The 14,190-nt window shown below is 44.5% G+C and overlaps 2 protein-coding genes across 2 annotated transcripts in view; one reads left to right on the forward strand and one right to left on the reverse strand.

Annotated features, from left to right (window-relative positions):
• Positions 1-14,190, reverse strand: part of NUP160 (nucleoporin 160) — a 383,543-nt gene that overhangs the window by 276,094 nt on the left and 93,259 nt on the right. The window lies entirely within an intron of this gene.
• PTPRJ (protein tyrosine phosphatase receptor type J) overlaps positions 6,096-14,190 on the forward strand; it is a 40,079-nt gene continuing 31,984 nt past the window's right edge. The window contains exons 1-3 of the mRNA XM_069091647.1: positions 6,096-6,410; positions 9,675-9,938; positions 11,624-11,875. Of these exons, the coding sequence (XP_068947748.1) occupies positions 6,197-6,410; positions 9,675-9,938; positions 11,624-11,875 (730 nt within the window). The 5' untranslated portion in view covers positions 6,096-6,196. The remainder of the gene's footprint in view (positions 6,411-9,674; positions 9,939-11,623; positions 11,876-14,190) is intronic.

The following is a 14,190-nucleotide window of genomic DNA, read 5'->3' on the forward strand; positions in this document are numbered from 1 at the left end:
ATTGTCCCCCATTTTGTCATTCAGTCACTTCTTAGCCATCCCCTACAACCTGAACATTCCCAATGAAAAAGCTGAAATGCAGCCCTGGGTGATTCACCTGTAGACCCTGCAGCTTTGGGGAGTGAGGAATGGGGAATGCAGGGGTTTCTAATCTTCCTTTTCGGTTTGATCAATTAATAATTATGCAGTGACTGCCTGCTCTTCATCCCAGGCATATTTATTAAGCTAAAAAAGAGGGGAAGAGTGAGGGAGGGAGGGAGGGAGGGAGAGAGAGAGAGAGAGAGAGAGAGAGAGAGAGAGAGAGAGAGAGAGAGAGAGAAAGAAGGAGTTGGGCATGAAGAACCTGCCCTCAATGAGCTTATGATCTAATATACAAGGTAGGGAATTAAGATGGAAAAGACAAGACACGAGAGTCTGGGAGTGTGTGAAGGGGAGAGCTCCCTTTCAGCAGGGTCAGATCAAGGCAGTCTTTTGGGGGGCAGGGCAGGGCATGGTACCTGAGCTGGGCATGGAAGAAAAGAAGATTTCTGTGGGCAGAGATGACAGAGTGTGTGCCAGGCAGGGAGGATTCGTCTGCAAAAAAGGCAGCTGCAGTGGGAGCGTCTGGAGGGTTTGCTTCTCGCTTGGCTCACCAGGGGTTTGGGTGGGATGGCCTCTTGGTCCCTTCCAGATGTAGATCTATTATTCTGATTGTAGACATCCAGTTTCCCTGGGCTATCTTAGATACAATGTAAGGTCCCTGAAGGCAGAGACTTTAATTTTTCTTGTCTTTGAGTCCCCCAAGCCTAACACAATGCCTGATATATTGCAGGTACTTCATAAGTGCTCATTGGTTTGATTAAAATGTAGAGTTGTTTGAAGGGAAAGAAATAGTGTGAAATAAAGCTGGAAAATAGATTGGAAACAGATTGTGGAGGGCATTTAATGCCAGGCTGAGATGTTTTTGTTTTACACTGTGGGCAGTGGGGAGCCACTGAAGGTTTTTGAGCTCAGCAGTGACATGGTCAAGACTGTTTTATGAAGATTATTTTGGCAGGGGCTATTCAATGGATGGATTAGAGATTGGGGGATGCTAGAAGCAGGGAGACCAGTTGGAAAATCCTTCCATTGGCTCAGGCTTTGGGTCTAGGGCACTGAGGATGGTTAAGACATTGTCTCTGAATTCTGGGAACTTATAACTCTTTTGTAGAGACTAGGCTGGCCCACGTGGCAGGGAGGGAGGGATGGAGAGCTGTTTTCAAGTATTTGTGGGGCAGGCAGGTGGAAAGATGGTATAGAGTGAGTGTGTGTGTGTGTGTGTGCATGATGAATCATGGTCAGGGAAGAGACGATAACTGAAAATAATAAGTGGCTGATATTTACATCACATTCCCATCCATCAGGAACTTTATCTAGCCATTGGACAGCTAGATAAATGGCCCACAGGTTCAATGATCCCCTTATGTCTCTACACAAGTCTGAGGCAGGCCCTGCAGGAATTATTTGTGTCTTACTTATGATACTTATTATTTGTATATCTTCCACTTAAGGAGATGTTAATTAAGTGACTCACTCGGGGTTACCAAGCTAGTTCAGGCCCTGGGTTCAAAGCCAGTTCTCCATGCTCTTCTGTGCTCTGTGTCACAGGGAGGGCCTCCCTAGTACCCCCGTTTGGAGAGTGCGGCCAGCCTGGGGTGTCCTGTGAAAGGAAGGAACTTAGAGGGAAAAGAAGAAAAGCAGCCAGTGTCGGGAAGGAGGACAAGTCCCCCGGCTTGCATGGGTAGACAAAGGGGGCGTCTGTTCTCCTGAAACAGAAGGGCGGGGGCCCCATGGCCCACAGATTTTGTCGAGTTGGACTCTGTCAATGGCCAGACTTTGTCCTCACAATGTCCCCGCTGTGGCTGGGGACTATCAGCTACTGTCAGTAAAGGGAAAACCCCCGACTCCTCCCCTCCCCCACTGGGTCCTTTTGGCCCACCTTTATTTCCTCATTTGCATAGATGGCCAAATTGGGTATTGGGAGAGTGAGGTTCAGAGGTGGACCCTTGGAAGCCACAGCAAGTAAACCATGTCTGTGAAATGGCGGCTTTTTGGAGGTACTGAATGGTACCTCATTCTGGTCTGTTCTGCTTTAGCAGTTTTTCTGAAAAAGATCTGGGGGTGTTAGTGGACTGCAAGCTCAAGATGAGTCAGTATTGTGGTATGACTGGTAAGAAAGTAAATGTGACTTTGGACTGTGTCAGAACAAACACAATGATCTCAAGAGGAGGCAGTTGTGCTGCCCTGGGCCCTGGCCAGACCATGTTCTTAGTTCTGAGCACCACACTTTAGGAAGGGCGTTGAGCCGTTGGAGTGTCCAGGGGAGGGTAACCAGAATGCAGAAAGCTTGGGTCCTTGCCATGGCAAGACTGGCTGAAGGACCTGGGGCTGTTCTGAGTATCCTGCAGAAGAAGATACTTGGAAGCCGAGCGAGCTGTCCGGAAGCCTCTGAAAGGCTACACTCTGGAGCGCGGCTCAGACTTCTTTCTGCTAGGCCTCAGAGTGATGGGGAGACGCTCCCAAGAGGCAGAATTAGGACTGGGGAAGGGACTCTCTTCTTAGCAGTGAGCCTTCCCAAAGTGCAGCGGGCTGCTGGGCTGGATGGGGCACCATGTTTGTTCTCTCTTCTCTGGAGGAATTCAGACAAAGGCCAGAGATCCCCGTGGAGGGAGTGACATAGGGGGGCTTTCTGTTTAGGTGACAGTTGGACTAGCAGCTTCCTGAGGCGCAGGCCCTATTCTTAGCCTGTAGCATAAGCAGCTGCTTAAAACTGAGGGGTGACTGGTGGTGCAGTCTGGCCAAGACAGGGTTGGATGGCACTTTCCCCTGGTCTGTCTGGTTGCTGCTCCCTTCTCTCACCAGCAGAACTTTCTGAACCAGTATGTGTTGTCCATTGAAGATGTGATTGGGGTGTGAGGGTTTTATAGGGAAGGTGTGTGGGGAAGGGCTCCTTTGTTCCCAACCCACAGAGGCTCTTCGGGCCCCCTCTGAAGGGGAAGTAAGTGAGGCCATCCCTACAGGAAGTGCTACTGGGAAGGCCTTCAGCCAACTTCTCCTTCTGCTGTCACATTTGGATGCAATTTGAGAACACTTGATTTTTTAAAAGTTCCCCTTATATAGATTTGCTTTCACCTCCTCCTCCTGACTCCATGTAGAGAAGTCAGACCTTCATTTGGCTGATTGTGGAGGCTTGGTGTCAAATTTTTTTCAAGCTTTGGGCAAATTTTTGTCACTTCTTTAGGGACCTTAGAAATCATTTGGGTCAGAGGTTCTTAACCTGAGGTCTGTAAACTTGCTTTTGATCATATTTTGATAACTATATTTCAATATAATTTATAATTACATTGAAATTTTGTAAGCCTATATAGTTTACGCATTTAAAAGCATGATTCTGAGAAGGGGTCCAAAGGCTGTGATTCTGGTCTCACTGATTCTTACAAACTAGCCATGTGGCCTTGTGCAAGTGACTTGAACTCTTTGGGGTTCAAGGTCCTCATGTTTAGCAATGAGAGTCCACAGCCAGCTGATCCCCCAGGTCAGGGCGGCAACAAAGTGCTCTCATTTCTGCTTTCATTTCATTGATTTTAAACAGCATCAGTTGCTGCCATCTGTTGATAGAAGGAAGGAAATGAGGACTTATGAGCCTGGGCCCCCATTGGAGGAGAAATTCAATATTATCAATTTTAATTCAGCTCATCAGACAGTCATTGAGCACCTACTATGTGCCAGGTGCTGGACTAGGCATTCTGTATTCAAAGATGAAATCAAATGTCACACTGTCCGTGCTTTCAAGGAACAGGCATGTTCTGCTAGGAGAAAACAGTAACATGCACTGACTTAGGATGTATAAGAGAGATGTGGAATAAATATGAAATAAGCTGGAAGGTCACACAGTTACCAACCACAGGCCTCGGGCCAGGCCTCCTGTAGAAGAGTCACAGCTGTTTTTTTTTTTTTTTCTGGTTTGCATTTTCCATAGCCAAGTGGGTCGACTGACTTCCTTTTTTTCTTTCTTTCTGTTACAGATTGCAGTTGCAGGTGATTGTAAGTACCATTGACTCTTTTGTAAATATTCTGCCCATTTTCTACTGTCCCCTGATGGAGATGAAGGGAAATGCAATCTCTCAAGATCACAGAGACCCAGACATTTTGGCAGATTTATTCTCTCTCTCTCTGTCTCTCATTGTCTCTCTTCCTTTCTTTCTCTTCCTTCCTTCTTTCCTCCTTTCTTTCTCTCTTTTTCTTTCTTCCTCTTCTTTCTTTCTTTCTCTCTCTCTCTCTCTTTCTTTCTTTCTTTCTTCTTTCTTTCTCTTTTCTCTCTTCCTTTCTTTCTCTTCCTTTCTTCTTTCCTTCCTTCTTTCTTTCTTTTTTCTCTCTCTTCTTTCCTTCCTTCCTTCCTTCCTTCCTTCCTTCCTTCCTTCCTTCCTTCCTTCCTTCCTTCCTTCCTTCTTTCCTCCCTCCCTCCCTTCCTTCACCTCTCTCTCTCCCCTCTCCCTTTCCCCCTGCCTCCCTCCCTTCTTTTCTTTCTTTTGCATTTTGGAAAGCCAGTAAGGTCTATTTTTTGCTCCAGTTTAGACTTCCTTTTCAGGATCAGGGAGACCCAGCTCACCAAATGAACTTTCATAATAATAGTAGTCCTTATATAAACAGTTTTAGAATTTCTGGGTGGTTTCTCTCTCTCTTCATTAATCTGACTGGCAAATAAACCAAAGACTGTCATGGGTGCTTGAATCCCTGGGATCAAAAGCAGCTCTACTGACCTAAAGGATAAAGCAGTGGAATGTTTGTGGGGAGGGTGGGGAAGAGGGCATCAATCAGCCGGTAAGAATTTAAGGAAAACTCTGATTGCTGATTTTAAAAAATGCTGCTGTCACTTCACCATGACTCTCTCAACCTGCTTAGAATTTTTCTTGGGAACATAGCCAGGCATTTCAGTAAATAAACCAATACACTGACCATGTCAGAAGATGAAAGCCTTATTTGCACCTGTGGTCTGGCCACTTCCATGCCGAGAAGTGCGAGCATTGTATGATGGTCAGACCTCCCTTATCTTTCTCATCATGGTGATCGTCACACACACACTTCTCTTGGCTCGGCCTCCTTTGCTCAGCATTGATTTAGGCAATCTTTCCTGAATTTCTTTAAATTCTTCACACTGATAATTTCTTCTTATTTTTAAAAATTTATTTATTTACTTTTAGTTTACAATATTCAGTTCCACAATCTCTTAAGTTTCAAATTTTCTCCCTCTTCCCCCCCATAGTGGCATGTAATCAAATATATACTCATAATTTCTTGTGCCACATTCTGATTATGTCCACATATCCTAATTTGTTCCACTTTCCCCCAGTCAATTTTGTCTAGAGGGGAACTTTCCTTCTCTATCTGACCTCCCTAGGGTGTAGTGGTGGTTAACTCAATGTGACACAATACCTGATACAGCCATAGCCTTTAATGCTTATAAACTGCTCTGTATGATAGCATGCTATCTGTAGTGGAGAGAACTTGGGACTTGGGCTTGAATTCCAGCTCTGACATGTACCAATTGTGGGACCCTGGAACATTTTTGAGCCTCAGTTTTCCTAATCTGCAAAATGGGTACAATGATATGTCTACTTCAGGGGTATTGTGAGGTGAGTGCTTTGTGCTTAAAACTCTATAGAAATGAGAGTAGTAGTTACTGTCTTATTTGATTCTTACAACAAACCAATAAGGGAGATGCTATAGTGTTCCAGTTTTCCATGTTACAGATCTGGAAAGGGAGACTTAGAGAAAGGATAAATGACTTTCCCTGAGTTGCAACATCTCAGAACTACCAAAGGTGGAATTTGAATCTGAGACTATTTACACCATATTATCTTGCTTCTCAGATAATGAAATCTTCCCTACTGAGAAGCTAGTTTGCCTTTAGTGAGAGGCAGTGCTAAGCGGTGGAAATGAGTTTGGGTTTGGATTTAGAGAACACAAATTGGAACCCCAGTTCTGCTACTTAGAACTTAGCCTCTCTTACCTCTGGTTTCTTCATCTGAAGGGACTGGATCAGATGCCCTCTGCCATCTACTGTACCTCGAGGTTCATTTTCCTGTAACTATCCATGATCTCCAAGTTCCATGGCTATGAGAACTGAGGAGATGTCATTGTTTGGGTCTCGTTTCCTACAGGTGTCGAGTGTGGTCTAATGACTTTAAGTTCCACAACCACTGCAATTGACTTGATTGATTTACCAGGAAACTTCTCCATCAGCAACGTGACCCTCGGAGGTGGATATGTGAACTGGACTATCCAATCAGAGAATGCAGCAAATAAGACAATTGGGGGGCTGAGCCCCGGGTTGATGTACACGGTTGAGTTGAAAAATGGTATCAGTACCTGTTGCAAAAAGTGGTGGACACGTAAGTAACATCAGATCCTTTATTGGCAAAGGGTCTCCTCAGTGTGTCTTTAGGTGAAAGGCTGTTCCTACTATCCATCAGAGCTGGGTTGGCGAAAGCAGACACTGGGCCTTGGTTTAAAACCCTGATCTCTGGTGGAACCATGATCTCGGCTCTGACTCCAGAAACTCCTGTGGTCCATCTGTCCCCTACTCAGCAATCCCAGTCAGTTGGACAAACAATTATTAAGAGTCAGCTGTATTCAGAGCCCTGTGCTAGGCTGAGGTGGTGTGTGGGAGGGAAGAAAAAGGTCAAGATAAGACAGCCCTGTCTCTCATGGGGCTCCCAGGTTATCAGGGAGAAGGGGAGTCGAGGGGAATGACAGGTAGCCATCATACAAACAATACATGAGTGCTTTAGAGAGGTGAAAACTAGGTGGGGGATGAAGGGAGGGTGGTCATGGCTTGGGGGCTGCTTCATGGAAGACAAGACAGGGCCAGATTGTGGGGGCCTTGAATGTCAAACAAAAGAACCAAAACTTTACTGGCTGGACAGACAATAGGAAGACACTGAGGATTCTCAAATACAGAAATTGCATGGTTAGTCCTGTACCAGTTGAGTCTTGAGCCCCAAATCTTGGACAGGTTTCCTGAAACTTCCCATTTGAGTTATAGATATTCCTTCTTGGGCCACAATTCACCATGGGTGTGTGTGTGTGTGTGTGTGTGTGTGCAAGAGTAGCTTCCTAGCTGAGCAGGTTTTAATGAGGCTGTGAGGTGGTGGGTAGAGTGCTGGACTTGGGAACTGGAAAGCCCTGAGTTCAGATGCCAGCTCAGTCTTCTACTAACTGTGTGACCTGGGCAAGTTCTTATACCTCTCTTCCTCAGTTTCCTCATCTGTAAACTGGGGATAACAATAACATCTCCCTCCCAGGTTTCTTGTGATGATCAAATGAGATAGTGCCTATATAGTGCTTTGCAAACCTTATAGCACAATAGAAATTCTGGTCATTGTTATCTCTGACTGTTCCCTGAAGATTTCTCCCAGCCCCCATCTCTCCATTCAGCTGCTCAGATGGGCCAGTGTCTTCTCAGACTCAACATGGCGGAGAAGGGCTTCCCTCATCCTCTCTCCCTTCCCTTGTTCTTCTGCCATGGGCTTCTTCTGCCCCACCCATTCATTCCCTCTGTTTTCTTCACTGGTCTCCATACTTCACAGAAGTGAATGTAATGTTGGAGGGGATTACGGCTCCTAGATCTGGAAAAGACCTTGGGGCATATTGTCAAATCCCCTCATTTTAGAGAGGAGGAAACTGAGGTCTGGAGAGGTTCAGTCCTGGTCTGAGGCTGCTCAGAAGTGCTTAGAAGTGGCAGGGCGGGATTCACATGGAGCTCCTCTGACTCCAAGTCCATTCCTTTCCTGTTGGATCTCAGAACTTGTGCATGGATTAGTCTTCATTTTGTAGACTTTTCCCATCCCAAGCCAGCCCTCAATAAGAAGCTTCCCCAGATGGATTGAAGTCTTGCCTCCCCTTCTGTGATCCTGGGTCTTTGTTCTTGAATATGATTATGTTGGTGGTTTACAAATTGTTTCCCAGGATCCCTTTGGATTCTGAGGCCCTTGAGAGGGGGACAGAAGCTTGTCCTTTATTGTTCTGCATCCCATGAACATTCATTAAAAGTGGAATCCAACCAGGAAATTTGCTGTTTGCTGTGTTGATGTGCTGTGGCTGGCCTTCCTTTTCGGAAAGGTGTATGGGAACATATTGAGATGCTGAAGTTTTAACACAGAAAAAATTATCTTTTTCTACTGGAGTCTTTCCATGTGACCTTGGGCAAGTCACTTAAATTACCTGGGGCTCAGTTTGCTCCCCTAAAAGATGAAAGAGTTGGCCTGGATGCCCCTGGGGTTCCTGCCAGTAGTATGAGCCAAGAGAATTCAATTCTGTACATTTTTGTGGTGCGCCTTGTGTGTATATGTGTTGGGACCATGCTGGAAGCTGGTTCGGGGTAGTTCAGGAATGAATAGAAAAATATTTATTAAGTGTTTACTAAGTTCCAAGCAATACAACTATCAAACTGAAGATAGTCCCTGTCTTCAAGGACCTTTCATTCTAATGGGGAAGACAGCACAAAAAAGGGAGGCGGCCAGAGTCCAGAATGCAGTCCAGAAATGGAGCAGATTAGTGAATGGGGTTAGGATGTCCAAATGAAGAGAAATAAAATAGGGTTCCTACCCTCCAGAACTGTGCCCTCTGGCTAGGGATGTCAGACACAGAGTGGAATCACCCAGGATAGGTGCCCACGTGGTACTAGGAGAAAGAAGGAGGGCGGGATGGCTCCTATCTGGAAGTTGGGGGTGGCTCCTTTCTGGGGCCAGGGGCAGGTCCTGTCTTGGGGCTGGGGGTGGCTTCATGGTGACTTGGATCCTGAGCTGGACTCAGTAGATTATTTTGTATCCCAGGGATCTGCTTCCTCTTTGCCGTCTTTTTCTTATATGGACATCAGAGCTGGGGTTGGAGTCCGAGCCTCTCCCTGGGTTTCAGTCTCCTTGTCTCTGAAATGAGGATGTTGGACAAATTGACCTGGGAGGTCCTGCAGGTGGAATGCCTGTAGAACCTTGCTTAGTCCAGTGCCTGGAATGCCCTCTTTTCATTGCTGCCTTTTAGAATCCCTGGTTCATCTCGCCTCCACACAGTGACTTTATTGATTTTTTTCCATCTCTCTCACACCCCCAGTTACTTCCTATTTATTTGTGCTATAGGGTAAAGAATGCTGGCTCTAGATCTGAGGGCCTGGGTTCAGATCCTCCCTCTGCCGCTGACTACCTTTGTCACTTTGGCCAAGTCACTTCTTAACCTGCCTGGGCCTCAGTTTCTTCATTTGTAAAATAAAAGGGTTGGACAAGATAGCTTCTGAGGGTCCCATCGAGCTCTGGACCCATGATCCAGTGACCTTTGTGTAAGACTGTATTTATTTGTCTGTGTGGATGTTGTTTTTTCCCCACAGAATGGAAGCTTATTGAAGTTAGTAATGTTTTCATTTTTGTCTTTTTTGTCTTTTATTTATGCACAGCCTGTACTACTGGACGCTTTATTTAAATGGAATCAAACTGAATCCCAAGCAAGGCTTTTTCTTAATTCTTTCAGCCTAGTTCAGACATAAAGAAACAATCCCTACTTTGTGCTGGGAGAAATACTTTTCTTGGAGGCTTCTAATGTGGAGCGTGCTTTTATTCTTATGTTTTACTTACAACAATTTTTCTTTCCTTTTAAAACTTAAACAGAACCTAATCCGGTATTTGACATTGAAGTTGTCAGTGTGGGAACAACTGAGGCGACCCTGACCTGGAAGAACCAGGACCCATCTGCTTCTGAGTACAAATACCTCGTACAGGATGAGAAGCAACGTGAAAGGAAGGTCGTCACCAGCCAGCACATGAGTGTTACAGTCACAGGCTTAGATCCTGGCACTTATTATGTATTCTCCATCTCCCCAGAAGTGGGAAATGGGACTCAGGGACTCCCGAGAGCTGTGACTGTCATAACAAGTAAGTCAGGTTTCCCTGAGAAAGAATAAAGTCCCTCTGTGAATGGGAATGGACACCATGTGCCATGGGCTTTTCTCAATTCATATTGCCTGATTTATAAAGAGATTTCTCATGAATTTCTGTGGGGGAAAACTGAGGCTGGTTGCTTTGGAGTTGAAAATCCCGAGGCAGCTGGGGTGATTCAGTTCTCAGGCTGTGTTTGGATGGTGAGGGCTCCCTCTCTGTGCCAGCCCCTACCAGCCTTCCAGTAAGTTAGGGAGACTTTCCTAGAAATCAGACAGGCCAGTCAATGCTAAAAGCACTAGGCCTTAGTTAGGCTTGTTGTAAGTAACACAAAGGAAGATCTGAGGCCTAAAATGGGAGACACCTGGAAGTGGGCTGAGGGCAAGCAGGGATGCCACTAATGCTGAGAAAGTCAAGGATAGGGACCCTTAGACTGTGGGAGAAGGAATAAGGAAGTCAAGGATGGTGTTGCTGTGTGGATCTGGCTTTAATTACTCCTCCCAGTCTATGGGTGGGGTGCCTTGGTCCTTCATTCCCTCTACGCCAGGCCATCTCAAGGGTGCCAGGGCCATGGTTTTGCTAAGGAGGGATAGGTTTTTGCCAGAAAGCTGGACATAAAGGCTGATGTGGACAGATCCTTGATCTCTTTGTGGGGGGCAGTTCCTGTGTCTGAGGAGATGGCAGCTTGTCTCTGCTGTCTCATCCAGGGCAATTCTCCCTGCCTTTCTGTAAACTCTCCATTGAGGATTCATTCAGTAGTTTGTCATAGTAGGGTTTTTATTTTTATTTTTCCTGGTCCCTTTCATATTTATATTGCAGCTGTTTCTTGAAATGTTCTGGTCCCCTCCCAGTGAGTGAACTGTCCCTTGTGATAAAGAAAAAGCATGGTCATGTATTTGTTTATTTTAATGCCTATTTGTGTGTGTGTTTGTGTGTGTGTGTGTGTGTGTGTGTGTGTGAATGCGGATGCATATGTGTTTAAATGTCAGTCATCAGTCTCTCTGTAACTTCTGCTCCTAGGCCTTCCCTCTTGGGCCAAACAGAGCAAGTCTAACCTTACTGCCATGAGTAGCCCCCTGTCCCCCATGAGCCCTTTGTTCTCTGGGCTAATTATCTCCCCCTCCTGTCAACACTCTTTCCATGTCAGGATCCTGAGGTCTCTTGCCATGTGCTTGGCTTCCTCTGGCTGCTCTCCAGCTTGTCCCTGTTCTTAAAATATGCTCCTAGAACTAACCCTCATACTCTCAATGTGGCCTGACCCAGGCTATGTGGTTTGGTAACACCATGGAGGACTTGGAGGGCTTTAGGTTCCCCATGGAGGGAGGTGTTGTGGCTGAGTGGTTAGAGAGCTGGCCTCAGAGTCAGGAAGATGTGGGTTTAAGTTCTGCCTCTGGCATACACAGGCTATGGTGATCCTGGGCAAGTCACATGCCTCTTGGTGCTCTGGGCAGCTCTTTAAGGTTTTAGGTTGCAGAGAAGGTCTGAGCGATGCTGAGCTGCATTGGTCTAGGATGGTTTCCTGATCTAAGAGTTTTCTATGTCAATGAAATCACAAGTTCAATCCCATTCCCCTGTATTCAACATGGCACCCTATTAGTTGATGAATTAAAATTGATTGCTAATCTCTGTCTCTTTATCTTTCTCTCTCCCTCCCCCCCCCTCTCTTGTTCTTTTCCTAACAGAACCAAATCCAGTGTCTGAGCTCCAGGTCACAAATGTGGGCATAACTGAGGCTACTCTAAGCTGGCATTCAGACAGCAGCGCTGTGGCAACCCGCATGCTTTTGGAAAGTTTTGAAGATGAGACCAATTCGTCCTACCAGGTGCTACTTGATATTTCAGGCCTTGAGCCAGGTTTCAGTTACAATTTCACTCTGTTTCCTCCAGAACCTTGTCAGGCCCAAGGAGACCCCAACATCAGACGAAGCAGGACAGGTGAGTCATAGAAATGGATTCTCTGTTACCTCTTACTGAACCTGTCCCCCTTGGGTGAGACTCTGAGGAAGGGAGGATGATGATAATGGTAGTGAGAGAAAGTCGGTGAAGAGCACAATGTTTGGGGCTAGATTTACCAAGACACAACTGTCCTTGCTTACTGTCTGAAACCACCGACCCCAAACTTACCAGTGTCCTCAGGGTCATGCATGGTGCTAACGTGAGCGCACTGGAATCCTGTTTAGGGAGCACCGGGGTCGACTGTGTATAGATCCTTGTGCTAGGCTAGGAGGGGAGATGCAAAGTTCAGGGATGACCCAACCCTGCCCTCATGAAGTTTCAAGACTGGTTGTAGAAGATGATACAACTGTAGGTAACTATGATACATAATACTGACCCTGTCATAAAGGTCTGAGGATGAAGAAAGCCCTTGCTCCCCAAGGGTTGGGGGCAGAGATTAGGGAGAACATGGCAGGTGACTTGGAATTTAAAGAGTGAAATGAAGTGGGTCTAAAGTTTGCCCATGAGGGTCAACAATAACCAGATTACTACATGTTCTCAACACAATTAAAATTAATTAAAATAAACTTTTTATGCTAAACTTAACACAAAACCCAGCCTTTCCACAGGTAGAGCAGAGCAGATAGAGGACTGCACCATGAATTTCTTTCTGTTCCATACCACTTGCTTAAAAACAGATATGTTCTATATCTATCTATACATATGTGTATATATGTATCTATACATTTGTGTGTATATCTATAAATATGTGTATATATCTATACATATGTGTATATATGTATGTATCTATACATATGTGTGTGTAGCATATAAGCAGTCAGAAAGAGTTATATAAACACCACTTTCAAAACTGTCCTGCTTGTCTGGGCTTCCCTTTGAGCTTGCTTCTGTTATTCTCTCAGAAGTTTTAAAAATGTTTCAGTGGGCCTCCTCTTTTTTCCTTTCTTTTGGCATTACCATTGCTACCTCCCTTCTCTCTCCTGTACCCCAATTTCAATCGAAAATGAACACCGTCCCCCCTCTCCCCACCATAGCAAATAAGCAAAATCAACAGACCAAATCCACACAGTGGCTCTGCGTTGTTCTCCGGCTCAATTGACTCAGCATCAGTTTTTAATTACCAGAATTCTCTGAAATAATTTCTTATGGTGCAATAGTATTCCATTACATTCATACATCACAAGTGTGTTCAACTATTCCCCATTTAATGAGCACTGCATTAGTTTCAGTTTTTTGCCTTTCTTTTTTTATTTTAATTTACACCTTCAGGATCAGGAACTTTATTTTACTTGCCACTATATCTTTTCCTTTTAAGTATTCTTCTTCTTCCTTCTTAACCCCAGCACCTCATCCCCAACTAGGTCCCTGAGTTTTATATATTTCTGCACCAAACGGTGTATGGGTTTCCATTATAGTTCATATAAGAGTTCATCTCATGCTCACATGTTTTTGTATATCATTCTTATCACTTTCCCTAATTATAGGAAATACCAAGATCTACCACCTTCTTCTTCTTTTCTTATGTTTTTCTTTTGCCTTCCCTTCCCCTTCCCCCACTTAAAACCCTTAGAACAGAATCAACTCACTTGCCCTGTAGGACATCTTATTTTTTAAAATTTGACTTAGTATGATTAGAAGGCATTAAGATTCTGAAGAACCTTAGGTTCTCTACCTCCCTCCATTAGAGTATTAGCCCTTCATCATTATACAGCCCTTTTCAATTGCTGAAGTTAATTTACCTTTCTAGGTTTCTTTTCTCTTTACTCTATATTTTCTGATCCTGATTTCAGAATTCTTGCTCGGCTCTGATAACTTCCTCCATAATACTTGAAAGTCTTCTATTTCATTAAATGTCAATTCCCTTCCTCCTTCCCCTCATAGATTTACACCCATCTTTGCAGTGTAAATTATTCTTGGTTGTAAACCTATATATTTTGCCTTCTGTTATATTGTATTCCAAGATCTTCTCTCATTTCTATAGAAGCTTCCTTGTCTTTTATTATCCCAATTATGGCTCCTTGGTTCTTGAACTCTTTCTGACTACTTATAGTATTTTTTCTTTGAAGCAGAAGTTTGACTGCAACATTCTTGGGGTTTTTATTTTTTATTTATTTTAAATTTTTTTTGGGGGGCTTTTATTTTTGTAGTCTCTTTCCAGAGGTAATTAATGGATTTTTTCTATTTTCACTTTGCGTTCAGGTTCTAATAGGTTTAGTCAGTTTTATTAATGATTTCTTGAAATAGGATTTTTAGACTTTCAGAAAATTATTATGATTTAAGAACCTGATGATTCT

Source organism: Petaurus breviceps, unplaced genomic scaffold (genome assembly GCF_028583685.1).
Source record: "Petaurus breviceps papuanus isolate PSGF00001 unplaced genomic scaffold, PetGlider_PUasm1.0 188, whole genome shotgun sequence".
Taxonomy (NCBI): domain Eukaryota; kingdom Metazoa; phylum Chordata; class Mammalia; order Diprotodontia; family Petauridae; genus Petaurus; species Petaurus breviceps.